Source organism: Filicampus tigris, chromosome 13 (assembly GCF_054856515.1).
Source record: "Filicampus tigris isolate MCC_2025a chromosome 13, RoL_Ftig_1.0, whole genome shotgun sequence".
NCBI lineage: Eukaryota > Metazoa > Chordata > Actinopteri > Syngnathiformes > Syngnathidae > Filicampus > Filicampus tigris.
In genome coordinates this window covers 1,368,773-1,396,340 of record NC_141229.1, presented here as the reverse complement: position 1 = coordinate 1,396,340, position 27,568 = coordinate 1,368,773, and the positions used below count along the sequence as shown (strand labels likewise).

At 45.7% G+C, this 27,568-nt stretch overlaps 1 protein-coding gene across 9 annotated transcripts in view; it reads right to left on the bottom strand.

The window, feature by feature from the left end:
- Positions 1–27,568, bottom strand: part of fgfr3 (fibroblast growth factor receptor 3) — a 102,577-nt gene that overhangs the window by 23,161 nt on the left and 51,848 nt on the right. For 6 of the 9 annotated variants that reach the window (XM_086050451.1, XM_086050450.1, XM_086050452.1 and 3 more), the window contains 3 exons: positions 13,943–14,212; positions 11,759–11,824; positions 2,563–2,732 (listed from right to left, as the gene is read on the bottom strand). In XM_086050451.1, the coding sequence (XP_085906577.1) occupies positions 2,563–2,732; positions 11,759–11,824; positions 13,943–14,212 (506 nt within the window). The remainder of the gene's footprint in view (positions 1–2,562; positions 2,733–11,758; positions 11,825–13,942; positions 14,213–27,568) is intronic. The other 3 variants (XM_086050455.1, XM_086050454.1, XM_086050456.1) reach the window with 1 other exon arrangement.

Below are 27,568 nucleotides of genomic sequence, written 5' to 3'. Positions count from 1 at the left end.
ATCCAAGCGCTCGCCGTGGGATTAGCATGCCGCTAACGCAGGGATGCAAACTTTTGAGCCCGGCGACTGGAGGGCTGGCGACAGGTGCGAGTGGGAGGATGGGAGGGGGGACAGGGGCGGTGGGGGCGGACAACTGCTGGCGGCCCGCTGGGAGCAGATGTTGGAGATCTCCATAAACTGTTAATAGCGACGGGATCTCCTTACGTTAACTCTTGAAAGGACAACGCCAACACTTTTCCCACCACTTCAACCACACTAATCACATTCAACCCCCCCCCCCCCCCCCCCCCCCCACACACACACACACAAAATTGTGCCCACTGTTTGACATGAAATTTGGTAGAAATGACTATCATGTGTACACCCACAAAAAAAGTATCAAGAAGCCAAGCTTGAAAAGACACATGATGTCGGCCATTTTGGTTTTGGAGCGGCCCTTTAAGGCTCATTTTGGCCATTTCTCAGGGCTCCTTCAAATTCTTCTAATCACATTTTGGTGAAAATCAAGTCCCCAAAGTCAGCATAACACAAACATAAATTTTGGCAGGCATTTCTACCATGACCAGACCCACAAAAAAGTCTCAATAAGCCATGCCCAAAACACACAGGAGGTCGGTCATTTGAGTCTCGTTTTTCAGTTCCTTCGGTCTCCTAAACAATATTCAGTTTACCGTGTCAGTTTGGCTGAGCAACATGAACTACGGTAGACGTGTCGATCGTGAGTAGACTCACAAAAAAGTCTCAAAAACTCATGCGTGAAAAGACACTGGAAGTCAGGCATTTTGGTTTGAAAACACCATTTCAGGGTTATTTTCCGGGTCATTCCGAGGGGGCTTCTGACCGCAAATCCAGTTTGAGTGAGCAACATGACATTTGGTAGGCATGTCTATCATGAGCAGACCTATTAAAAAGTTTCAAGCCAATGTCCAAAAAGAAACACATGATTTTGGTTTGCAGCGGCCATTTTGCCTCAGTAGCACCCTGAAAAATGGAACAAAACAACATGACATTTGGAAGGCACGTCTATCACGTGTAGACCCACAAAAAAGCTTCAAGAAGCCATGCCTGAAAGGACACAGGACGTCTGCCATTTTAGTTCAAAGCAGACTTTTTAGGCTTATTTCCCGTTGACATTCGTCGGCAGATTTGAACGGAAAAGTCCCATTTGTGGGCGTTTGTCCTGCGCGCCAGTCGGTTCCCACACGGACGCTCGCGGGAACGATGACAAAAGCGAGGCGAGCAGCTGCTTGCGGCGCTGTTGCCTCGCTGTCAACGCCGCGCTATCGGGCCAGCGTTCAAGTATCCCAGCAGCACTCCGGTTTCAACACCACATTATTTATTTTGGTGGTCCCCGCTGAGGGGGGCGGGTCCGGAATTCTACGGAGGGCGTGCGGCCCGGCGGGGCGATCCTGACCTTTATTCGCCGTGAGAAGACGAGCGGGATCGCTTTCTCCGTTTTTAGACACTCCCACATGGAGCGCGGCGCAGCGGGCTCGGTGAGCGGGGATTAAAATATTTGTTGGCTAAAAGGCTCCCGGGCAGAGTCAACCCACCGAGCGTTTGCCTTGGACTACCAGAAGGCAATGAACAGGCAGCCCAGACACAGGAACAGGAAAAATGTTTGCAACAATGTTGTTGATTTCGATTTTTATTCAACTTTCTATTTGGGTTCAGCTACCTCTGTTCAGTAACATTTGCTTCACATTTTATATCTATATTTTTTTTTTACATCAAATACTCACATTTCATCATCATTTTTCTTTCTGTACATTTTACACATCTAAGTGATTTTATATTATAATATACAATATTACGTTATTAAAGTAGTATCTGTTTTCACAGACAAACTGTTTTCCCAAATTGTAGTTGAAGGTTTTTAGACAAAAATGTGCATAATTACATGATCAAACTTGAAAAAAAAAATCCTTATTTTCTGAGAACAGCCCGAATATGACGTACTTATGTTATTTCCTAACTAGAAAAATTACCAATCGGACAAGATTCATAGGCAGTCATATTTTACTGAGAAAAAAGTCACAAAGATGAAAGTAGCATTTTTTGACAACAGGTCAGAACTTTATGAGATTAAAGTTGAATATTATGCAAGATGAGACGGAAACAATAAACCAAGTGCCCTTCTTTCAAATTCACCCAAATCGGACTACACCACCTGCACCACAACTTAGACCTGATTTTAGCTGGTCTAAGGTCCAGTCTACTTTCTGTCACCTTCTGGCGTGAAAGGTCCGCCAAATTCCCAAACACGCTAAACCTGTCTACGAAACAGCCCAACGTCTTCTTTGTTAAACGTGTCGTTTCGTCTTCAACAATTAAGAGTCCACTTGCCTGGATTCAAACTTGGCCGACTACCAGCGACTGAGCTGGATGTTTTTGGGACCAAAAATGTCCGAATTGTCCAATCCTTATGAGCCAGATGGCACTTTGAAAGTAAATGCACAGTGATCCGTTTCATTTGTGTTCCTTTTGGCAGGCCTAGGTGATAATCGGTATCCCGCCGACTTCCTTACTACCCGCCCGAGTAGCAAGTGTTGGCAGACTGACCTTGATGCCGCCCATGCGCTGCTCCCCCTTGAACTCCTTGCCGTTCTTGAGCCAGTGGATGGTGGGCGTGGGGTTGCCCGACGCGGCGCAGCGGAACTTGACCGTGTTGGCGGCCGGCACCGCCAGGAGCTTCTTCTCCATCCGGTCCGGTCTGGTCCAGTACGGAGCTTCTGTGCGCAAAAACACAACACGCAACCTTTTCAGACCTTTCGCAAGTTTGAAGCACAAACGAGCACAGAGTTTGTCATATTACAACATTAAAGTTGTATGTTTTTCCTTTGAATAAAAAGTCATATTTTAATTGATAAAAATGTCATAGTATAGAACTTAATACTATGAGACAACTTTCTTTTTTTTTTCTTTGGAAAAATCCTATTATAAAACCTTTTTTGGGGTTAAAATGATGAAATATGATATTAGCATTTTTTGGGGAAGGAGTCATTTTTTGAAGAGAGTAGCCATAGAATTAAAATTGTATTAAAAAAAATAAAAAGTCATATCTTCTTTGCCAAAAATGTTTTAGCATTGCAAAAACTATTTCTAAAGAAAAAAAAAAAGAATACTAAGCGTTAATTTTCTTTTGATTTTTTTTTGGTAGAGAAAATTAATAATATTAAAAGATTAAAGTTGTATATATTTTTTTCAACAAGTGTCACACTTCAGGATTGTTGAAAATTGTTATTACATGATATACTGTATATATTATATTGTACAATCATGTATTTATTATAGAATTACAAGAAGTAAGTCCACGAAGCACTTGCAGTGGATACAGAAAGTCTACACAGCCCTGTTCAAATGTCAGGTTTGTGTGTCGCCAAACGAGACCAAGCTAAATAACTTCCAAACCTTTTCCATCAATAATGTGTCCGCGCTGTAAAAAAAATAAATAAAATAAAAATCTACTACAACAGCTGAAGTTTATTTGGAGTTAATCAGAGGCACTTGTGTGCTGACTCCTTTTTAATGAAACGTTGCATTAATGGTGGGGAAAGTTTGGACATGATTAACTGTGGTCTCGTCACAAAACCTGGCATTTGAACCCGGGGTGTGTAGACTTTTTCTATCCGCTGCGTGTACTTCAGAAGACATGCGAGGTATAACCAGAAAAAAAAAAATAAAACATCCAGACACTGACATGCAGGCCAGTCATCCATTTCATTGAAACTGAACGTCTTAATGTCACTTTTATGAGGCAAACACACAGACGAGGACCCCGGGAGCTCGCGGGAGGAGGAGGAGGAGGAGGAGGAGGAGGGAGGCAGGCAGGGAGGGAGCGGAGCGTTCCCCACAATAAAGGACGCCGCTTCTCTCTTAAACACACTTTGACGGATCTTTCTCCCATGCAAAACACTCGCGGAAGACGTCGGACGGCCCCGACGCTTTCTTTTCCAGCGTACAACAATCCTGCCTTTCACAACGCTGCCAAGGTGATTTATTGACTTGTTCTCACACACCAGCGCACAATCCTGCCCCCCCCCACCCCCGTCCCCCACCCGACACCCAGCCCCCCCTCCGGTGTGTGCGGCTCAGAGCTCAACTCAACAAAAGCAGAGGAGGTGGTTTGACCGCTCATCAGATGTCTCTTTTACTTTTGTACAAGTAGCAGAAGGACTGAGAGGAGCTTATTAGCATCTCAATGTGCGTGTGTGTGTGTGTGCGTGTGTGTGTTGGAACTAATCGTGAGCGTCCAGCAGCAGGCCGCGGGCGAGTTTCTTCTTCTTCTTCTTCGTCTTTATCAGGTCTGCTGGACGCAGATGTCAGTGCGACAAGGTGCAGGACACACCTGTCTTTCTTAAGCCGACAGCGTGAACACGCCTTGAAATAGAATTTAAAAAAAAAAAAACAAGAAAAAAGTGTGAACGAAAATACGCAGCAGGACGGTTTGCAATTTTGCAAAGTCATCGTTCTCCGCCAGTCAATCAACAGACGCTGAGTTTCGTAAGGGCGCCAAAAAGCTTGGTGAACTTGTGTACTCAGCGGGAAAAAGAAATACGAAGATTTTTATGATTTAAGTCATCTATTTTTTTATGTGAATAAATAATATAGCTTTAAATAAATATTATGACATTAAAAAGTACTATTAGATAAAATTGTCTTTTTATTCTCCAAGAAAAATATCTGAATGTGAAAAAAATATGTTGGCATTTTTGGGGGAGAAAGTATGAAAAAAGTAGCATGAAAATGAATTTGAAACAAGAAACAAATATGTCTTATCGAATGATGGATTTCATTCTTCCCTAAGGAAAAAAGAAACAAAAGAGACTAAAGTTGCATTTTCTTTTCGGAAATAAAAGTATTATAAGATAAAGCAGCATTTTTTTAAGTTTTAAAATGTTTTATTTTTAGAGAAAATAGTAGTTCTGTAAAAATGTCACACTGATGAGATTAACAAAAAGAAGTTTGAATCTTCCAAGATCGAAGTCATATATGCTTTTCTTTAAAAAGGTATTAACTTTAAGAGAATTTTTTTTTAAAAAACAGAATATTACAGGAAAAAAGTTGCAATATCAAGATAAAAGTTTTTTTTTTAAGGAGAGGATTTCCAAATGTCTGAATTTTACAAGAATAAGGGCGCTTTTCCTTTCGGGAATAAAATCTGATTATTATGATAAAATAGCCGTTAAAATGGCAGAATATTATGAAATTAAAGTCATATTTTTCAGGAGAAAAAAAGTGAACTCTTTTTTTTAAAGAAAAAATAACAGTATCATGAGAATAAAGTTGCGCGTTTTCAAGGAAAACAGTCTCGTGTTCTTTCTCTGCAATGTCAATTTTTTGGAAAGTGCGGCGTCATCACAACGTGCGCGTCGTCGCTCTTCCCCAGCTGGCTAAAAGCAACACTCGGGTTGCACCTTAAAAGGGAATTAGCTGCTGGATTTGATTATTTCCTTCTCGTGTCGGCCGAGGCAGCGAGGAGACGCCGACGCCGCGCTCTGTTTTCTTGGCGTCGCCGTCAACCACATGCGCACGCACACACACACGCACACACACACACGCACACACACTTTTTTTATAGCCCTCCTGATGTGTGGTCCTGCTCCTCCGCTGCTTCTGCATGCAAACCTCTGCTGACAGCCATCATCGTGTTTGGACCCAAAACTGCACAATCCGGCCCCTGTTACCGATCCAAAAACACAGCGGGCTTATTTGTTGCTATTCTTTCAGCCTTCTTGCCTCCACCGAGGCGATATTCGGACAAAGCCAACGCATGAAACGTTTCGCTAATACGCCGAGACATAATTCAGTTGGTAAGGATGAGCGTTTGGAATTTCAAACACGCTCAAGCCGCTCCCATCCGCCCTGTGCTGAAAACAGCCAACCAACGAGAAAATGATGAAAGATGGAAGAATAGGAGATTCGTAGAAAAGACGAAGACCACGCACACGGCGGAAGCAGAAGACGATGACGTCGCAAATCCTAGAGGATAAGGACGCAAACAGTAGACGGACACTAAGACGACAATGAAGAGCGGCGGCGGTAGCAACGACGAAAACCACAGAAGAGACGGCAAAGAGGAAAGAAATTGCAGAAGGAGAGAGAAAGACGACGAATGCATCAACCACAGAAGGCGACAAAGAGCGGGAAGATGTGAACCAGAGAAGACAAAGAAGAAAAAGTAGACCTCAACTGTAGAAAAGGCAAAAGAAACCGGAGAAAACTTGGAATGCAGACGCAAGTGACAAGGGAAAGGACACAAATCATTGACGACTAGGATACAAGAAGACAAAGAAGGAGGTGGAAAAGTGTCAAACGCAGAAAACGGTGACGAACAACCAACGTCGACGAAAAAAGAAGCCACAAAATGCATTACAAGACACGAGCCGGGCAAGAAAACAAACAGCAGAAGGCACAAATGACACAAGACAACGACGCTAAATGGGAAAAAAAACCTAGGACCGTCAAGGAAAAAGACTACAAAGAAGAAGACAAAGTGTAGAAGTGGATGCGGACCGGAGAAGAAAATGAAAAACACGAGACAAGAAAAGAAAATGACAAAACGCAAACCGTAGAAGAAGACTGCGAGCAACTGACACAGACCCTGGACGATGAAGACACAAACTACCGATTAAGACAAGACGGCGTGAAGCGGAGAAGAAGAGGACACTACTGTAGAAGACAATAAAGGTCACACCGGCATTTGGAGAAAAAATGCCACGGAACAAAGAAGCAGAAGACAACGGAGAAATATCAAAGCCAATCAACACAAGTGAACTGCAAAGGAGTTAAGAAAAGGAAAAGACTACGAAGCGCAATCGCCAGACAGTGGAAGAACATGAAAAACATGCGACCAGAGAAGGAACCCCCCCCAGGCCACCCAAAAAGACACAAACGATAGAAGACGACGGGAAAGGCCCGGAGACTAGTTGAGCTGATGGTGACTCCAATCTCTGCCGCTTGCGGAGACAACCCCGAAACGTCTCCCGGAGACTCAAATTCAGACACTCCGTCTCAGAGACGTCCGAGAACAGGGAGACGCCCCCGCGAGGTCCCTGCCGGACACTGACGAGACGCGCGTGACCCACTAGAGCAGGCGCACTTGCCCGGTGTGATCAACGAGACTTTTTCAGGTCCCCGGCAGGTCTTGGAGACGTGTCCCCAGTCGAGGACACAATTAGTCTCCGAGACTTCCGAGCAAATTGGTCTGCGCGAGACCTCCAGATTTGCCGCGACTGGCGACATCTCGGCCAGCGAGACAGACCGTTTGAGATGCAAACTGCGGAAGGACAAGACACCAAGCACTATTATGGCGCACCTGCAGAAGGGGATGTGGTGTCACCCTGGTGGCTGTCAAGCCTGCCCTCTGCAGGTGGTCTAGTCAGTGTGTCCTGTATGCCTGTTTGGTGAGGTTGGTTTTTTTTCTTTCTTTTTTTTCCCCAAATACATTCTGTGCTCCGCTTCCAGGAGCTCAGACTGGGGTTGTTGTTTTTTTTTCCCTGCTCCTCCTTGTAAAAGGCGACCCGGCGGACTCCTGTTCCGTATCCCCCGATTGGTCGTTGCTTTTCTATGTCTCTTGGACGGGCTGCGTCTGACCCATTTCGTCGCACCCCGTTATACTCTGAAAAGAAAACGATTCTGATTTTGATTGAAAGACGATAACGCAAAGTGTAGGGGGGAAAAAAAAGACGAGCAAGACGTCCAGTGGAGACAAAGATGAAGACGCCGACTTAACAAGGCCTAATCGTCTATAAATGACCTCGAGCTTTCTCTAACTGACGATGTTTAGTGCAGGCGTGTTTTTGTGTCAAATGAGTCGCAACTGCCAAAACAACTTCATGTACTTCCTGTATCTTGAGGGTACTTTCGGTGTACTTGGGGTGTATTTTTAGTCAGCCGCTGGGATTTCCTCCGCAGCGAGTCAAGCCCACGAGCCGCTGACAGGTGGACGTGACGAGGAGCCGCAGCCCGGACGGCGCATACCGCCGCGGGGCTATCGGCGTCCCCCTGGGGGGTGGGGCGGGGGGTGCGCAGAACGCCGCCCCCGCGCTGAGGAAATACCATCCCGCCAATTAGACACGGGATGAAGTTTCAGTGCGCGCTTGAGTGGATGCAGCACAGGACAGGGTGACATTCAAATATCAGCTGCTCATCTGCAGCTACTGGCTGTATGGTGGGTGCGGGTGGCGGTTGGGGGGGGGGGGGCGCAAACACTGTCGGGATGCGGAAGGTGGTGTGATGACACATACGTTTGGGAAATTTTGACAGTTGGTTAAAACGTTTGGGGAACTTTATATTTTTAGGGTGTGTGCGGGGATGAGTAGGTGCGCCAAATTAAAAAGTTTAGGGAGGTGCGCCAACTATGTCAGAACATTGAAGGGAATGCGTGGCTTCAAAAGTTTGAGAAATGATGACTATATTTTCAGGGTGTGTGCACGGGAGAGGAGGTGTGCCTCGTCTGTGAGGTTGTTGAAAGTCTGTGCATGGCTTAGAAAGCTTGCTCAAATGGGAGGGGGGGTGTGCCAAGTAAAACCGTTCTGAAACTACGTCAGAATATTGAAGAGGGTGTGTGGTTTGGAAAATTCAGCCTTTTTGAAGGATATGTATGGGGGAGAAGAGGTGCACCAACTCTTTTGGATGGTTGAAGTCGGTGTGTGACTTACCATGTTTTGGAATTATGACTTGATATTTCTCTGTGAAGATGTTGGAAGGGGGTTTATGACTTGAAAAACGTGGGAAATCTTTGCCTTTTCAAGTGTGTGTCATAGGGGTGCACCAACTTGAAAAGGTTTTAACAGGTGTGCCAACTGTGTCATGATATTGAAGGGCTTATAACAAGTTTTTGGGGAGGATGTGTAGAGGGGTGAGGAGGTGCGCCAACCGTCGGGATATTCAAAGGGACGTGTGACTTGAAATGTTTGGCAAAGTTTCACTTTGATTTTTAGGGAGGGTGGCGTACGTGTGGGTGCGCCGTCCCCGCGGGGACCTCAGGGGCCGCGTGTACGGTCATGCGCTGCAGTTGTTGTTGTCGTGAGGAAACGGAAACTTCCCAGAATGATTAAAGCTAACAGCAATTAGCGTGAAGCGTGCGGGTCGACACGCCGGGCGGCGGTTCACCGCTCAGCCGGGCCACGCGGTCAAAGGGGGTGGCGCGGAGCATAATTGACTCATTCGCCCTCGCCGCCGCCTGCGCCGCGCGCACGGAGGCCGATTGGAGTGGCGATTAGGCCCTTTGAAGGTGCCCGGCAGAAGAACGGCGGCCGGCAGGCGGCTCGGCTGGGCTTAGCGTAGCGTAGCTGGCGAGCGAGCGACTGGCTCTCTGCTTGGCTGCCAGCGTAAACAAGAGACGGGGACACGCCACAGATTAGCTTCTCTTCGCATTCCTACGCGCACGCACAAGCGCGCACTCTCGCTCTCTCTTACACGCGCACACACGCGTAAACACCACATGTAGAGCAGTAAACGCACACGCGACGCACACTTCACACACACTTCACACACACGCACACGCACACGCACACAAACCGTGGCTTCATGCCACATTCCAAAACTCTGAAATATTTGAAGATGGCCGTCATGACCGGCCATCAATTTGGCGCTACTTTGTGTCACCTCGTTCAGGCCGACATTCCGCCTCAAAATGTGTTTGCGCGTGCTTACCTTCCGCGTGCTAATAAACACCTCGACGAACCGTGGCCATTGAGTCGCGCCTTTTTCTCCGGCCTGATCTCACCGTTCGTTTTGGTGTAAGCAATGTTCTTTTTCTAACGCGACGATTTTTTGATGCACATGAAACATCAGACAATCGGAAACATTCTCGCGGGAAAAATAGTCACCTCCTTTTCAACGTAAATGCAACCATTTCTGTACGCACAATTTTTCACAGGTTCCAAATGTGATGACCACGGTTACCACGGTCAATCTAGCAACCACGCGGATCAATACGGTTAGCGCGCCAGCGCGCCGCCGTCCATCTTGTCTCCGTCCCGGGAGTCGCCGGGCGTGACAATGGAGGTTTTCACTTGGCCTTTCCCGCGCCGGTCGTCGGACTCTGTGGGCAAATATTTCCCGTGGCCCGGTCTCTGTCTTTTCCCTGCGCGTTGCTTTTGAGTCACATGTTTGGGTCTCCTTCCTGTGGGACCAATTAGCGCTGGCTTAGTGCACATGAAGTTCGCGCTTTTCTGGGCTAATCCCCGCAGTCTCGGCCCGGGAGCTGCCGTGTCATGAGGTGGATTTACCGGGTAAGATTAAGGCTGTTTTGTCACACGGAGGACGCCGCATTCCGTCTGTACAATCGAGATGGCTTTGTGCGCTTATATAACACCAACGCATGCCCGTACGATACGTATTGACCGCCACTGATATGTTCCCAGCGTGCATAAAGCTAGTCCCAGCGTGACACAATGCACTCGCATAAGGCTACGATGGCAATTAGAATGCGATAAAGTCCGATTCACTTGTACCATGACCGCGTGCGACATGCTCCGACTGCAACAACAAATTCCACAGCGATACGATTCACTTATGACAGCAATTACAATGCGATAACGTGCGATTCCCTCCGATTATGATATGATGCGATTCGCTCCATTTACATCGATATACGATACAGTTCAATCCAATGACGATTCAACGCGCTTACGATATCGTACAATACGATTGGCATCAATTGCGACGCGACCTGATTCAATCCGATTGCGAAGAGATACGATGCGTTTCAATCCACTTACAATATGATACGATTCACCGTCGTTACTATACGATAAAATTCACTCCAATTACAATAACATGCGATTCCGTTCAATCACAATTTGATATGTTACGATTCACTCCAATTTTCATACCGTCAATGACGTGGCAATGTGCAATTGACTGCAATTACGGTATGACATGATTCACTCCAATTATGATGGGAAACAATACAATTCATTCCGATTACGACGCAATACCAATAATGACCAGATGCAATCATGTAATTGCTATCCAATAGCAATCCAGCGCAATTCAATTGTAATGTGTAACAATGTGACTCATAGCCATTCCGATACAATAGCATTCACTGCAATTACGATATGATTAGGGTTTTTTAATCACCAATTCATCTGTTGATTAATTGATGAAATTGATATAAAAAAAAACATGTTTTGATTTCCACCCTCATATTAAAAAACAGGACATAATTTCCTAACTGGCAGTGCAGAAATTGCACAAACATTAATAACTGTAATTCTGATTCACTTAACTTGTTTGGTCCAAACCGTGACAAATGTTGATCACTGTATTCCAAAGTAAAGGCAAATGTTTTATTTTGATTCAACGCAAAGATAGTCAGTCCACTTTTACAAAGGACTACAGAAATCACACAACATTTACCGGCGAGAAGCTACAATTTCGAGTATTTGGACAATTTTAAAGGAATCAAGGAATTTTAACGATTTTCAAAATGAATTAACAACTAATGCGCTAATCGATTAGTTGTCAATTAATCATTGCACCTTTAGATATGATGCAATACAATTCACTCCAATGTGATACCATTCAATCAAGTTACAATTCAATTTATTTAAATTATGACACTTGATCAATTATGATCAATATGACTTACTCCAAATTAGGATTCAATAAAATATGATTCACTCCAATTATAAATAGCAAGAGTCACTCAAAATACGTAAAGACAGATATTTTAAACACAAAAAATGATCAATAAAATTAAAACATCTCAAAAGAGAGAGAGAGAGAGAAAATAAGAATTCACCATTGCCATTACCTGCATCTTCTGGATCTTCATCGTAATCTTCATCATCACCGGACGACAGAGAATCTAAACCAAGCAAACAAACAAACAAACGACGAGTTGATGAGATTTTCTTCATTCGGATTCACATCACGGAAAGTTGACAAAAAATGGCAGATTTCAGCAGATTTCAGCAAGCGAGCTAGATCTCGGCATGATCTCGGTTTTTTTTCCGATATTTTGGACCGCCACAGGCCTCCCCTCCCGCGGGACATTTGCGTACCGTACGAGGCGTCCACTTAGCGCCGTCTGGGCGCCGTCCAGGTGCTAAAGCTGATACACGTACGCCGCATATTTGACACCTTGCTCAAATATTTGAGGCGAAACACAACAGTGCGTGTGTGTGTTCCACGAGCTGTTTGGAGGGCCGCGTGCGCACGCGGGCGGGGTGGGGACAGGAAACGGCCTGCACACGCTCTACAAAGTCCCACTTGACTCGTCGCTGAAAGGCGGACAAGTGAGTGCGAAAACAACTCCCAAATGATGAAAATAGCCAGTCGTGACCTCTCCTCGCTACTTTTCCTCCTATTGAAAGAAAGACACTTTGAAAATTCGGTCGCCGAAGCCAATTGGCCTTAGCAAAGTGAAATTTGGTTGACATGTCTGTCACAAGGAGACCCATAAAAAAGTCTCAGGAAGTGATGTCCGAAAAAGCAACGGAAGTTGGCCATTTTGGTTTAAAGCGGAAATTTGGGCTTGGCATCATCCATTCGAATATAACAAAAATTCTGTCACCAAAGCCACTTTGACCAAACAACAAGGAATTTGGTAGGCGTGTCTATCATCAAGTAAGCCCACCAAAAAAGTCTTGAAGCCATGACGCAACGCAAAGTGGGTCATTTTTGTTTAGAGAAGAAATTTGGGCTTGCAGGTGACTTTTTAAAAAAAATTCTGCCCGAAAAGCCAGTTCAACCTAGCAACGCGGGATTTGGTAGACATGTCCATCATGAGTAAACCCACAAAAAAGTCTCAAGAAGCAATGCACAACAAGACACAATATTGCTGCTATTTGGGTTTAAAGCAGATACTTTGTCTTGATAGTGTCCTGTAGTATAAACACATGAAGTAACTAGGAATTTGGTAGGCATGTCTACCATGAGTAGACCCACAAAATAGTCACAAGAAGACAAGACACATGAAGTCTTGTCATGTTCATTTTTAAAGTGGAAATTTTGGCTCGCAGGTGTTCGTTTTGACATTTTTTAATAACACGCAGCCCCAAAAGCCCGTTAGACTTGGCAACAAGCAATTTGGTAGACATGTCTATCGTATGTAGACCCACAAAAAAGTCTCAACAAGCAATGCACAAAAAGACACAGGAAGTCCATTTGGGCTTCAACTTTGGGCTCATTTGGACCATTTCCAGGAATCCTTTAAGACAAACATTGCCACTAAATTCAAAGTTTGCAAAGAAGCGGGCTCATCCTGGAGATTTGGTACAACTGCTAACTTGATGTCTTCATACAAAAGTGGAAGTCATCCACCTGTGATCGCCACGACGCAGGCCATTTCTTTCCCGGCTTGATGCCAGTGTGCCCGTCTTTCATTTCTTGCCACGCCATCTGTTGGCAATGATGAAATGTTTCCAGCTAATTGCTTTGTAATGACTTGTCAATAAGAGCCTCAGCTGGTGTTGCCTGACATTGAATCTACAGCTACATACGCACACACACACACGCCCCCCCCTTAACCTTCTATTTTCGATACACATCAAGGAATCCGATGGCGGTTGGCTGAGGCCAAACAAGTTAAGACTAGTTTAGATTTAAGTTAGTGAAGACGATTTAGTCCATAGTTATATAGATATAAGCAAAACAGAGCGAAAAAAACAGAGCCTGCTGTACATCAAAGCGTATCTTATTCTGGACTAAATTATGTTCCTGCCTAGATAGGTTGCGGTGCAAATCAAAATGTTTTTTAGCTTAGCATAAGCTAAGCATAGCCATGGCAAGGAAACTCTACCATGGACTTTTGGTGTGACCGTTTTGCCGCCTTGACAGGTTGCGCTAGAAAGCCGTCGCCCGCCACGATGACAGCATGCAGCCAGGAAATGTATTATTGATGCCCTGACGCTGGAAATGAGCAAAAAAGATCCTCCAAACGGTTTTGCCGCCTGGACGGGTGGCGGTTGAAACCAGTGCGTACCTGTCACCCTGATGGTGTAGTTGCTGAGCAGCCTGTTATTGCGGGCCAGTCGGCAGGCGTACACGCCCGAGTCCTCGTACGACACGTTGACGATGCGCAGCATCCTCGGGCCGGGCCGCGTCCGCTCGCTAGGCAACAGCACCCCGCCGTCCTTGTACCAAACGGCGGGCCGGGCCGAGTCCTCCTCGGGGTCACATGACATTTCCAGGGTGTCGCCCACGCCCAGGACAAAGTCCTCCAGGAAGGCCGACTCGCTGGACGCGCCGCCGTCTGCCAGCAAGAAAAACAAGACGACGACGTTAGCAATTTACACCTTTTCATATCAAATCATACACTTGAAGCATTGAAATGTCACTCAAGTCTTTACACTCTACCCCATTAGCAATAACAGCATTTCCGAGCAACACAATTCATCGACGAAGGCATGACGGTTGTAATGTATGATTTACAATTATCAATGACGTATTTGTAATTTTATGAAGCGACGGTTTACAAAAGAATTCTGCCCGGGTAGGAAAGAAAAAAGTGTTCTTTAACGTGAGTCTTGCGCAATGTTTGCATGAGGTAAGCAGAGAGCCAGAGAAAAATCAACACGCCGTGGCGGCCCTTTAAATCAGACCTCTCCTCTCGCTTCCACGTCGTTTCCGTGGTAACCATTCAAGGGAACGCCGTGACCCCCCCCGCCCAAACACACACACACATACTTTCACACACACCAGCTGGGAACGACAACGCCACGAGTGTTTGCACGCACACACATCAGAACCCTGGGAAAGGGCGAAGGAGGCGTGTGATAGATGACGGCCTGACACACCCACCGGCGACCCGACTAGAAAGGTGTGGGCGCTGTTGGATCCTGGCACGGCGGCAGGCTGACGTACGGTAAACAGGAATTGAAACGCAGGCGAGAAAGCTCACAAAGTTGATTTAGGTGCAATTCACTTGAGCTTAATTGTTCTTCTGCCTAGACGGTCAGGTGCAGGAGGAATATAAAGTTAGTGCGCCAACTTTGTGTGAATCCTCTGGAATGAAATTTTGGTGTGTTTTCATTCAATGGACAGTTCTCTCATGTAAGTGAAAGTAATAATGACGCTTTGATGGGCTGCAAAAGAAATCAGCAAATAAGAATGCATAGATGGGTTGTGGTAGAAATCTGCAAATATTGAAAGCAGATGTTTTTATCGGCTGAACTGCTTTCACATGCTGATGTGACCTTATAAGGCCAGACATAACCAGACTTTTTGACGGAGATGATAACAGCAAATAATGACGCCTAGACGAGCTGCGTTAGAAATCCAAATCAAGCAACCTTAGCATGTCAAATTCAGCTAAATTCCCTCAAATTAAATTTTGGGGGCGGGTGTTTTCATTCTCTGGACTGCTTTCACATGTTGACAGATAAGAAAAGATGCCTAGACGGGTTGCAGGAGACATCGAACTTAAGGCAAAGTCATTGCTTCAAATCTGCACCTGACTGTTCTCAAGTGTCGATGTGGTCCTAATGGGCGCACACTTCGGAATGAAAACTATTACAACAGGTAACGATGCTTAGATGGGCTGTGGGCTTCATTCCATCAGTGTGAGTAAGTGGGTGTTTTCATCTGCAGGTTGACATGCTTTATGAAATAGCAACACTCTATAAAGACAAATACTGCTAAAAAATAATGACGCCTGGTGGGGTTGCGGTAGAAATGTAAAGTGAGCGTGTCCAATTTGTCTAAGGGAGGGTGTGACATGAGCTGTTAAAGGGCAACACTTGGTCATGGAAATCCTTTTAAAAAATGGCCATGCCTAAAGGGGCTGCGGTCGGAGTAGAAAGTTAGTCAAGTTAACAGGTCAAATGCGCCTCCACTCCTGGAAATTACATTGTGGGTGTTTGGATCCACTGGACTGCTTACCAGGCCTACACCCGCACGTCGACAACAAATCACGCCTAGACGGGCAGTGATGGTAATCGAAAGTAAGCCAAATTAGCTTCTGTATAACGGCAAATAGTGTGCTGTGGGCTGCTTGCAGTCCTTCCAAGGACAACACAGGCACACTTTGCAATGAAAAGCATTACAACAAAAAACGACGCTTAGACGGGCTGCGGTAGACAGTGCAAGTAAGCAAAGTTCCGCGAGCTAGTGCGTCGCCTTTTGAACGCCCTGAGGTGACGAGTTTCTCTAAGACTTCTGGTGCTTGTAACATTTTTGTTTTTTGAAATTGCAAACAAGAAGGCCCATTGAGGAAAAGGAAAACACGGAGGCGCCGGCGTTGCGAGCGGCGGCGGCGGCAGCAGAATGAATGAATGGCTCACTGACTGGCGTATTAGCGCTGACCTCTGCAAAGGCAAACGACAACATATGTCTTGAAACGCCTTCAACGCGGAGCGCGGCGCTGGGGGAGGGGTCACGTTGCGCAGTTGGTGCAATCGCCTTGACACTCCACAATATAAGCAAAGTTTTCAGGTCACAGCCAGGAGGAAGACCTCATTTGGACGGAGGACAGACTTATGTGCAATATGGTATTTTTTGTCTTTAATGGCCGCACGCGCAATGCCAAACTGTCTAGTATACAGTAAGTGGTTCAAATTTGGTAGTTAACGGAAAAAAAAAATATATATATTATACATATATATATATATATATTTTTTTTTTTTTAGATTTCGTCTTTAAAGGACCCCTGCAAATGGACAAAACTCTACTCATCATACAAAATGTCTCCCAAGTTTCATGTTGCTAATTGAAACTGGTTTCAGGGGGCTGAATTTTCACAAAAAGACATCTGCGGTGCAATACTGAGCCAATGTTGAGTAAAATGGCTGCTTTGAAACAAGATGGCAGACCTCTTGGTGTCTTTTGAAGCACGCCTCCTTGAGACTTTTTTTTGTGGGTATACTCATCATAGACAAGCCTACCAAAAATCATGTTGTTAATTGAAATTCTGACGCAGATTTTTTAAATATTTGCCAGGGAGCTCTACCAAGTTTTTGCTCGTGGGAAAGCCCTGAAAATGGTCATTAATCCGGTCTAAGAAGAGACGACAACTATGAAGAAAGGCAGCAATTTCAAACGCCCCCCCCCCCCCCCCAACAATAGGAGCTTCCATGCTGAGAGGCCGAAAAGGATGTTTGGCGTCCCATGTGGATGCCTCACAGATGTAATTGGCTGCAAGATCCATCGCTCGCACTTTGAAGAGCCGCGCAGAAAAAGAGCAAAGTCATCGTCGGTCGTCGACAGCGTCCGTCCATCACGTCCCGAAATCTGGATTAAGAGTGCAAAATTTGCTACGGGAAGCCGTGCTGGTGTTGCATAACCTGAAGCCGGAGTGCTGTTTTCATGACTTTTCCATTGACTCACCTTGACAGCGTGGATGTAAAAGTGCCTTACAGGGGAAAATGCAACAAGAACGGAATTCCTAATTGGTGAGCCAGCGCTTAGAAGTCAGTCACGACTGCCCCCCCCCCCAAAAAAAAAGGCATATTAAAGGAGAATGTCATTCAAGTTGAGAGAAGCAAACCTCCCTTAAGGCCAAAGCACCCTAAACCGTCAAAAAAAAAAAAAAAAAGAAATCATGAAGTGTCAGGCGGTGCAGTTACACTCGGCTTCAATAGGTGGCAGTAATGTTTGTTAAAAAGTTGGTGCCAACCACCTCGATGGTCCCGATGCAAGCGGGCTGTAACAACAAAGAGTGACAAGAAAGCAGTTGTCCTTCTTTTTTGGTCATATTTTTTTACCAAGCGAACTGTATTTTTCAGAATGTGTTCCTGCAACTTGATATACTTCAGTTTGAACAACTAATGAGAATGTCACTCAAGTGGAGCGCAACAGACAGCGCAAGGCCACAGTCGTAAAACGTCGGACTCTTCCTACTCTCCGAGGTGATTACGGTGAACGAAAAACGAACAAAATCTGGCATTGATACAATTAACTAAAACCAACTATAATTATAGCAAAAATGGCTTTTGTTTTCGTCTTTGTCAACTAATATCATAAATGCGTTTTCAGGGTTGATTCTAAATGTATTTATTTTGTTATTTGGTGTACATCTGCCGCTACAGGTCAGTTTGAGAATTGTACTTTACTTTAGTACACAATACTTAGTGACCCTTTTTTTCTCCAAATTGCACTGGACTGATACTCCATATATTAAAAAAAAAGTAAAACTGATAGTGGAACTAATCAAAACTAAAGTATAAAGAAGCCTTTTCGAAAAAATAAAAACTAACACAAACTAACAAGCTTGCTCTAAGAACTGATTCAAGTAAGAAGTCAAGACCCTGACGCGGCCGTTCGGGCCCTTCCGCTCCGGCCCTGCGGGTGGCGCTAATGCATGTTACAGATTTGGAATTGTGCGGCTAGCCCCTTTCATACTGGCCAGCGAAGGCGTCAACTGTCACCATCCGACAACTATTTCATAGGTCACACCCGATGAACTTCATGTCAATATCTGACTGTGGGAAGCCGCATCAGCTGAGTGAAAGGCGCAGTCACAGAAAGGGGAGCAGATGGATGAATAGCTTTACTTACTTTCCCTGTCGCTATCAGCTTCTGTTTGAAGAGCACTTTTTCCACCAGTGTGTGTGGTAAGATGGTCAGTGTGTGAATCAAGAGGCCGGCGCGGCGCGGCGCGGCCCCGCCCCGCCTCTCAGTAGGATAACAAATAGCCCTTGACAATAATATAGGCCCTCTCATTGAGCCGGGTCGGCGTGCGCTCGCAGACGCCATCTCTTCTGCGCTTGAAGAGGTTTATTTATCCTCAGCAAAGCCGCAAGGAGGCCGGCCGGCCGGCCGGACGGACGGCCTGTCGCCGCAGGAGGAAGAAAGAGACTCTTTATGTGGGGGAAGTCTTTCCATGGAGCGCCTCGCGCTCAGCGAGGGCCGCGGCGAGGGAGCCGGAAGGACGCCTCATAAGCACAGCGCCCCGAGGGCTTTTGAAAACTCAAGCCCCTGAAGCCACTTTGACTTAGCAACATGTCATTTTTGGTAGGCATGTCTATCATGAGTAGACCCACAAAAAAGTCTTAAGAAGCCATGCGCCAAAAGACACAGCAAGTCTGCTAGTTTGCAGCTTGTTCGCATTTTCCAGGTGTCCTTGTCCATATTGCAAAAAAAAAAAATCCAGCCCCCGAAGCTAGACTGACTTAGCAATATGCAATTTGGTGGGGATGTCTACCATGAGTAGGCCCACCAAAAATGTCAGGAAGCCAAACCTGAAGAGGCGCAGGAAGTGTGCCGTTTTGCTTCAAATTGTCCATTTCAGGCTCATTTTCAGGTCCTTGAAAGACAAACTCAGTCTAGAGTTGTAAATCAACGTTTTGGTTGAATCCTGGAAAAAGTGTTCTCCCAGCACAAATCCATTTTCTAGGTACACCGAGAACATCAACTTTTGTGTCCTTGTGTCAATTACCCAGGCCGTGCAGCGGCCGACATGGGCGTTAATGGCACTTTGATGACTTTCCGTAGTGCAGGAGAAGAAAATGCGGAGACTTTCATCGGGGCTGCTCGGCGACAACGCGACCGGCAGCGTGGGTCCATAAATACAATTTGGCCGGCGAGCCTGCGGCCTGATAAATGGTACGGCTGCTCAAATGATGCCACCAATAAATGGATAATAGCACAAAAGTTGGGCGCAGCCGGCGATATGACCAAGAGCTCACATCAAGAAAGATGAGTATTTTTTCTTCATCTCTGAACAAACTTTTTCAGCTCCAGGCCCCAAATAATGAACCTTATGTTAAGAAACTTATACGTCAAGTAGTGCCACAGAATCCACATCGACATTATTGGCAAATTTTGGGGCAAATTATGAAAAATGGACAACTGCAAGGCTAAACAACCAACTCTTAATATTTCATGTTTTCAATAAACTAATTTGAAGCATTCACACTTATTCAAAAACCAGACATCATGATTTGAAACCCTAATCCTGGTTCGAAACACTCATTTGAAACCTATTCTGAAACGCTAACCCAGTCTTGAAAAGGCTTGGACTCATAATCTGCTACCCAACCCTCGTTTTGACTCCCCAATTTGAAAACGCAAAACTTGATTCAAAACCCGAATTTGAAACCATGTTCGAATGCCGGCTTGAAACCTCATTGCAAATCTTGAGTCTTGCAAATTGGAACCCTAATCTCAAACCCCAAATTCATCTTTCAACTGCCATTTCAAACCCTGATCTAGGAATTGAAGCACTCGTTAAAAACCCTACTCCAAGCAGAGGCGCCTTTCAACAAATGAGGTATCAAAAGGAGCAGTTTGATAAGACTCAAAAAAACAGAAAAGCTATAGTATGTAACTTTTGTGTATTTTACGTCAGGCACCTTATTGGGCAGCTAAGACCTCGTCGGAAAGAAGTTGACTTTGTCCGAGGTCAATTATTTTTGTTTTTGTTTACACAGTAATTATTGTGCGATTATTTTCCGCATTTTAGCTCGCTCTTTGCCAATTGCTACGTAAATTGCGTCATTTCCGCTACGTCATTTTCGGTGCGCCATCCGGTGGGCCAGCGCGGGATGTTAAAATACAGCAAGATGTTACAGTAGCGGCTTGGGTGAAAATGAAAAAAAACAAAAAAAACCCATCCTAGCTTTAAACATCATATTTAAAAAAAAATTTAATCAATAAACAATGCTCCTTTGCCTGTGGGCCGAGCAGCCAATCAGAGATTAAAAAGCACTAAAGTGCGAAGGCATTCCTCCGGGATCGACTTTGCCAAGCGGGCAGGTGATTTTTGCGCGCCGTTTGAAAGCATTAAGTGCTGTTAAAGCGCTCCCAGAGAGAGATGGATTCCAGATGGAGACATTCGTCTTGATCAAGTCCTCGCCGGGAACGCCTCGCGGTGGCCCAGCTGCCGCGTCGCGTCCCCGCGATAAACGATTGGGCCCGACAAACGATCGGGCGACAAACGATCGCTTTTATTGGATGGGATTGTTTGTTTTCTGTCGGCGACCAAGCGACAGGATGGACGGACTTTCTCCGTTCGCTTAACGAATGCTGCACTACAGTCTGATCAGGGCCCTTATTTGAAAGCCGAATCCAGACTTGAAACACTTACTTGAACCCTAACACTTGCGTGAAACCCAAACGCAGGATTCAAGTTCTAATTTGAAATCCGAAACTACAGTTGATACCTGAGTACGAAACTCTGATTTTCCAATCCTAAATCAAATTTGAAACACTAATCCAAGATTGAAACGCTAATTTGAAACTCTGAAACCTCAACCTCTGTTCCAAACCCTAATCCAGATCTAGAACCCCAATTTGAAACCCTACCATTGGTTTCAAACCCTAATTTGCTATCCAAACATATCTTGAAAACTAGAGCCTGGCCGATTAATCGGCCAATATTGGCCAATTTTAAGAGCCTATGTCGGCCGATTTTTTTTCATTGTTTATTTCCCCCCCCACACACATTACAACAAAAGACAAAGATAATGTTATTCAAACACCCTACCCGGCCCCCCCAAAAAAGGAATTGGTAAAAATCGATCAAGTTTTGACAATTTTAAACAAATACTAAAGGACAAAGTGTTGTAAAACAGTCAAATGTTCTTTATTGATTCGAATGTAAAGGGAACACAAAAACTTTTTTTTAAATTAATTGACTCACTAATCGGTTATTGGAATCGTATTCCGGCAAATATCCGAATCGGCAGCAGCCTAAAATCATCCATATCGATCGAGCCCTACTTGAAACCTTGATTTGCAACCCTAATCCTGTTTGAAAACAGAACCATTATTTGAACATATAACCCTGTCTTGAAACCTTCATTTGAAGCCCCAGGTACACTTTATTTGAAACCCTAAACGAAATCCTAATCCGACAGTCTAATTTGAAACTTTAATCCTAGTTTGAAACCCCAACCAGTCTTGAAACTCTGCTTTGAAACACTAATTCATGTTTGAAAGCAAATGCAAAACCTTAAGCCTTACTCAAGCCCTAACTTGAAACTGTCTTGAAACCTCAATTTGAATCTCTATCCTTTGTTTGAAACCTTACTTGGAATACCAAATCTGAATCTGGAACCCTAATTTGAATCCCTGTTTGAAACTATTTTGAAACTCGCCTAGAAGTCAATGTTTTTTCAAACAATGTTTTTTTGGTGACTTGCTAACTATGCTAGTCGGTGGTGCAAAATGTATCCAATACGAACGACTTGATACAAAATAGTTTGCCCCACTAACGCTCCCTCCTCGGATTTGCCGAGACATATTGCAGACGGTGGCCGCCCGCCCGCTTTCCCGCCAAAGGACTTCTACTGACTTCCTGTGCAAAAAGGCTGCCAAGCGTTTGTTTGGCACGGAGCGGCCGCCATCACGTGACCTTCACACAGGATCTGTGGCCTCCCCCTTTCTTCACCTCACTTTCATTTCACAGCGATGCCAGGGGTACATCCTGGAGGAGCGCCCCGCCCCCACTTCTTTCAGCCAGCGGCCCTAATGTCACTTTAATGCGCTTTGGCCGGATGTAAATACAGCAGCACAATGCGCTTAATCGAGGCCGTCCTGACTGGCTCGCACCGCCGTGTTTGGCGCACGGGGCGGGGTGGGGGGAGGGGGGGGGTGGCGGGCGCTGCTTTCTGGGGGCGGGGTGTAGGAGGTCCGCCGGAGGTCAAGAAAGAGAAGAAAGCGACGCCTCCCCCTGAGCTTGATGCCTCTATTCTGGACTTAAAGATAGATGCGTAGCTAACGAGTCTGGGCCCTGAACGCACTTTCACTTAGCAGCCAAAAATTTGGTCGACATGAGGAGACCCACAAAAAAGTCTCACAGGAAGTCTGACATTTTGGTTTGAAGAGGCCAGCTCCTGACATCTTGCATTAAAAACATGACATAAAAAGAAGCCCCTGCCATGTGAAATGGAGTAGGCATGTCTGTCATGAGCAGAGCCACAAAAAAGTCTCAAGAAGCAAAGAAGCATGCCTGCTAAGACACAGACAGGCAGCCATGTTGGCCTAGAGTGAACATTTTGGCTCATTGCTGCCCTTTGGAAATCGACAAGAAAATTTTGACTGCGCGCCATGAAATTTGCTCGGCCTGTCTACCATGAGTAGGCCCACAAAATTTTCGTTTAAAATGTCCATTTTGGCTCAATAACGCCTTCTTGAGATTAAGCACCCCCAAAAACAATCCAGCCCCCAAAGCCAGTTTCAGTTGGCAACATGCAATTTGGTAGACGTTGTTTATCATGAGTAGACCCACAAAAAAGTCTCAAAAAGACACAAAGAGCGGCCTATTTTGATTTCAAGAGGCCATCTTTGGGTTGTAATTGTCATTTTCAGGTGTCCACACAGGCGTACCTGTGGCGGCCGCTTGCCGCCGTTGACATACGCGTTCATTGACGAGCTCGCCTGCAGCAAATTGCTGAGATTGTCATCAGTGATACTTAGCCAGGGTCGCAACAAAGAGTCTCTTTGTGTCGGGCCCGCCGCTTGCTCAACGGACAAAATGCTTGAAAACGTCTTGCGGAATTTTATCTGCACTCTGCAAAGTGGAGTCTCTCTCTCTCTCTCTCACACACACACGCACACACACACATGCGTGCGCAAGCACACACGTAGGCACACAAACACGTTTTTACACAATTAGTCTGATGGATTGCAAAACAACCATGGGTGTGTGTGTTGCAGATGCAAACAGATGGCAGGTTGTGTGCCAACAACACACGCGCACGCGCGCACACGCACACAATACTTACACACCCTGTTTGACTTTCTGCTGCTTGTCTCTTCTCGTGCCGCCGTGTTCAGTTTTCAGCCTCTTTTACAGTTTCGGATTAAAGTTTCAAATTGGGGTTTCCAGTCGAGTTTCGCAATTCAAATGATTTGAAATGAGGGCAAGGGTTTCCAATTAGGGTTTCAAACAAGGGTTTAGGATTTGAAACTTGGGTTTGTGTTTCAAATGAATCTGCCAAATTTAGGTCACGGTTGAGTTGGCTTTTAAGACTGGGTTACGGTTTCAAATTAGGGTGTGAAGCCAATGTTATGGTTTCAAATTAGGGTTAGGTTTCCACAAGGGTTGCCGAGACAATTTGGGGTTAAGGTTTCATACAGTATATGGGTGAGTGTTTTGCAGTAGGGTTTCAAATTAGGATTGGTTCAAATTAGTCCTTCAAATTAGGGTGAAATTTGGGTTGGATTTTAACATTAAGCTTTTAAATCTGGGTTCAATTTCAAATGAGGGTCTGAAGTCAAATTTTCAAGATGGGGTTAGGGGCTTCCACATTTGGGTTTTAAGCATGTTGTAAAGTTTTAAAAGAAAAGGTTTGGGTCAGGGTCAGGCTTTGAATCAAGGGTTAAGGTTTCAAATTAGTTCTTCATATTAGGGTATAAAATCTGTGTCAAGGTTTAAAATGACGGTTTTGAAAAAAAAGTGGGTTAGAGTTCACATTAGGATTTACAATCTAGTTTCAAATACGGGTTATGGTTTCAAATGAGGGTTTCAAGCCTGGGTTAGGGCTTCAAATGAATGAAAAAAAATCGTTTTCTAAATCCACTCTTTTTGACACCTTGTGACATTTACCTTTGGTTTAATTGTTATTTTGAAATCAAAACATTTGGACTTTTTCTCTTTCGATGTCGGCCAAGTACTTTTTTTTTTAATTGAAAAACTGAACTTGACTCGTTTGTCCCGAATGATCCTGAACGGCCTCGTCTGGCCCGCGTGAACCTTTCTGTGAATGGAAACAGGGCCATCTTTGCTGGCTGAAACCAAAACCGTCCTTCTTTCCCCCGTCACGCCCATCAACCCCCCCCCCCCCCCCCAACCCCGCTAACCCCCCCGCCCGCCCTCCCCTCGTGGTGTTATTCTGCCAGGAGAGCAAAAATAATAAATCCTTGTGCCGCCTGCAGAGTGTAATGGAAGCCGCTCTGGGCCTGGAAAGGAGACCACGGCGGCGGTGAGGGCGACGACGACCTCTCTTTTTTGGGGGGGGGGCGGGGGTGACTGGGGGGGGGGGGCAAATCACGCCAGCAGTGCTTGAAAATTCCCATGGAATTTTATTTTGGTCGTGTAACTGGCTTCATCTCGTCTCCCCCGGCCGAGTGCCAACTTTCCCCCTGGCGTCACTCGTGTGCGCGTCGATCAGCCGCAAGGATTTGAACTGTCTCACAGCCAGCCACTCAAACTTCACATTTTGGAAAAATGAAGGCGCCGCGCCGCCCCCCCATCCCCCCCACCCTAGACACTTTGACATAGCAACATGGAATTTGGTAGACATGATTATCATGAATAGACCCACAAAAAAAAGTCATGCCTGAAAAGCAACATGAAAACAGACGGTCGGTGTTGTTGTAGGTTCGTCTGCTTGGCCTGGCAGTGCCTCTCTGACATTGAAGAATATGATTTGGTCGACATGTCTACTGTGAGTAGACCCACAAAAAAAGTCATGCCTGCCTGAAAAGACATGGCAAGTCCAACATTTTAGTTGCAAGTGACCATTTTAGCACATCGGTGCCCTCAATAACAATAATAATAAAACAATCATTTCCCAAGGGATTTGGTAGAGATGTCTACCATGGGTAGACCCACCAAAAAGTCTCAAGAAGCCATTCTATAAAACGTCACTAGGTGTGGGCGGGGCACGGCGGCAACGTTTGATAAGTCGCCGTTGGTTAATCAGAGCGCCCCTGAATCTTTTGAAAAAGTAGCCTCCCAAGCCAGTTGCACTTAGCAACACAGAATTTGGTCGACATGTCTGTCGTGAGCAGACCCACAAAACAAACGCACAGGAGGTCTGCCATTTTGGTTCCAAGCTGCCCGTCGTGTTGTCCGTTTGCAAGACTCCTCCTGCCATTGCCACCAAGTTAGAAGTCAGTAAAACGAGTCCGAAGTCACGCGCGCGCAGGCACGTATGCCCGCACAGTGATGGAATGGCAAAAGTGAGAGTGCTAAATATGCTGCTCCAAAACGTCAGCGCGGAGGAGCCACACAAATCATGCGGGCTTGCCGGGGGAGGGGCGCTTGGTACTGTAAACGCAAGAGACACGCACACACACACTCAGGCACAACTCAGCGTGACGTCAACGAGTAAGTCATTTGGCCGCCGTCGCCGTCAGACGACGTGCGGCGTTCAAGGACGCGTCTGCGTTTAGCGCCAGCGTCTACTTGATGACCCACATACGCACGCGCGCGCGCACACACACAGGTAGGTCGGAAACGGAGCCATCTGCCAGTAAACAACAGTCACTTTCTACCCACCGCTCGTCCATCTGCCGGACGACAGAGCGGCGGCGCCACCGCGCACGACGATGATGAGGGTGAGCGTGATGATGAAGAGGACGACAAACGAACGGCGCTCATGAGGACGATGAGACACGCAGGCCCACGGAGACATCAGGAGGACCGGGACAATGAGCGAGACGATGGACAGGACCGAGACAAGCGAGATGAGGACAACGGGGAAGGTGAGGAAGATGAGGGAGACGGTCAAGGAAGACGTGGCGTGACGACCAAGACGAGGACGCCATGTCAAGACGATGAGCAGGTTGAGAATGAGGAGGAGGACGATGACGGCCGCGAGGAGGACGAGGAAGATGAAGGGGATGAGGAAGAGCAAGTACGGGTGATGAAGACAAAGATGAGCCAAATGAGGAGGAGCAGGTTGAGAAAGAGGAAGACGAGGAGGAAGACGAGGATGATGAGGGAAGACGAAGGCGGCAAGAAGGACGAGGAAGATGACGAGGAAGAGGAGGAAAATGAACAAGATGAGAATTGTGTCCCGATACTTTTGTGAATCTGGTAGAGACGCACGCACGCACGCACGCAGTCTCCAGTTACACGCACACACGCACACAGTGCAAAAAAGTGCTGAGCTTGACATGTCTCCCACACGCAGACACGCACACACAGACTTGAAAGCAAAAGCAGCACAAAGACTTTGGCCGCTGCCTCAAAGAAAAAAGATGACTCCTCTGCATTTGTTATTTCTATTTTTTTTTTTTTTTTTTTTGGGGCCGAGTGATTAAAGCAAACATGTCCTGCGTTTACTTTGGAATTTGATCCTCGCTGGTTCCTTTGCCTCGGGGACACCAAAGAACAAGAAGGAGGAGAAACTAAAAAGCGTCAAGAGTCCAATTAAATCCTCAAAACACACAACACGCACGCGCACGTCGTCTGCGTGAAATCATGACGCCGTGAGGAAGATCACGGAAACAAGTCGCCTCCTTTTCACACCTTTTTGGTTTTTCCCCCAGCTACTCAATTTCCTTTGGGATGCTTCACATTTTTCCTACATCGGCTTTCACCTCACTTGCTCCTTCGGTGCCAGGCCAAAATCACGTTATCACGTTCAATCGTGAAAATGGTCACGTTCAATCGTGAAAATGGTCACGTTCAGTCGTGAAAATGGTCACGTTCAATCGTGAAAATTGTCACGTTCAATCGTGAAATTTACCACGTTATAACGTGACATTAATCACGATAAGATGTGATAACTTATCATGTAAAACGTGAAACTTATCACATAAAAATGCGGAACCTATTAAGTTAAAATGTCAAACGTAACATTTCAAATCCATAAAAACGTGGAATTTGTGCTGTAGAATGTGAATCTAATCCTTTCCCTATCCGAACACAGTTTAACATGATCCTTTTCACGTTATGTGATTATCATATTAAGATGTGAACCATATCACGTCAAAC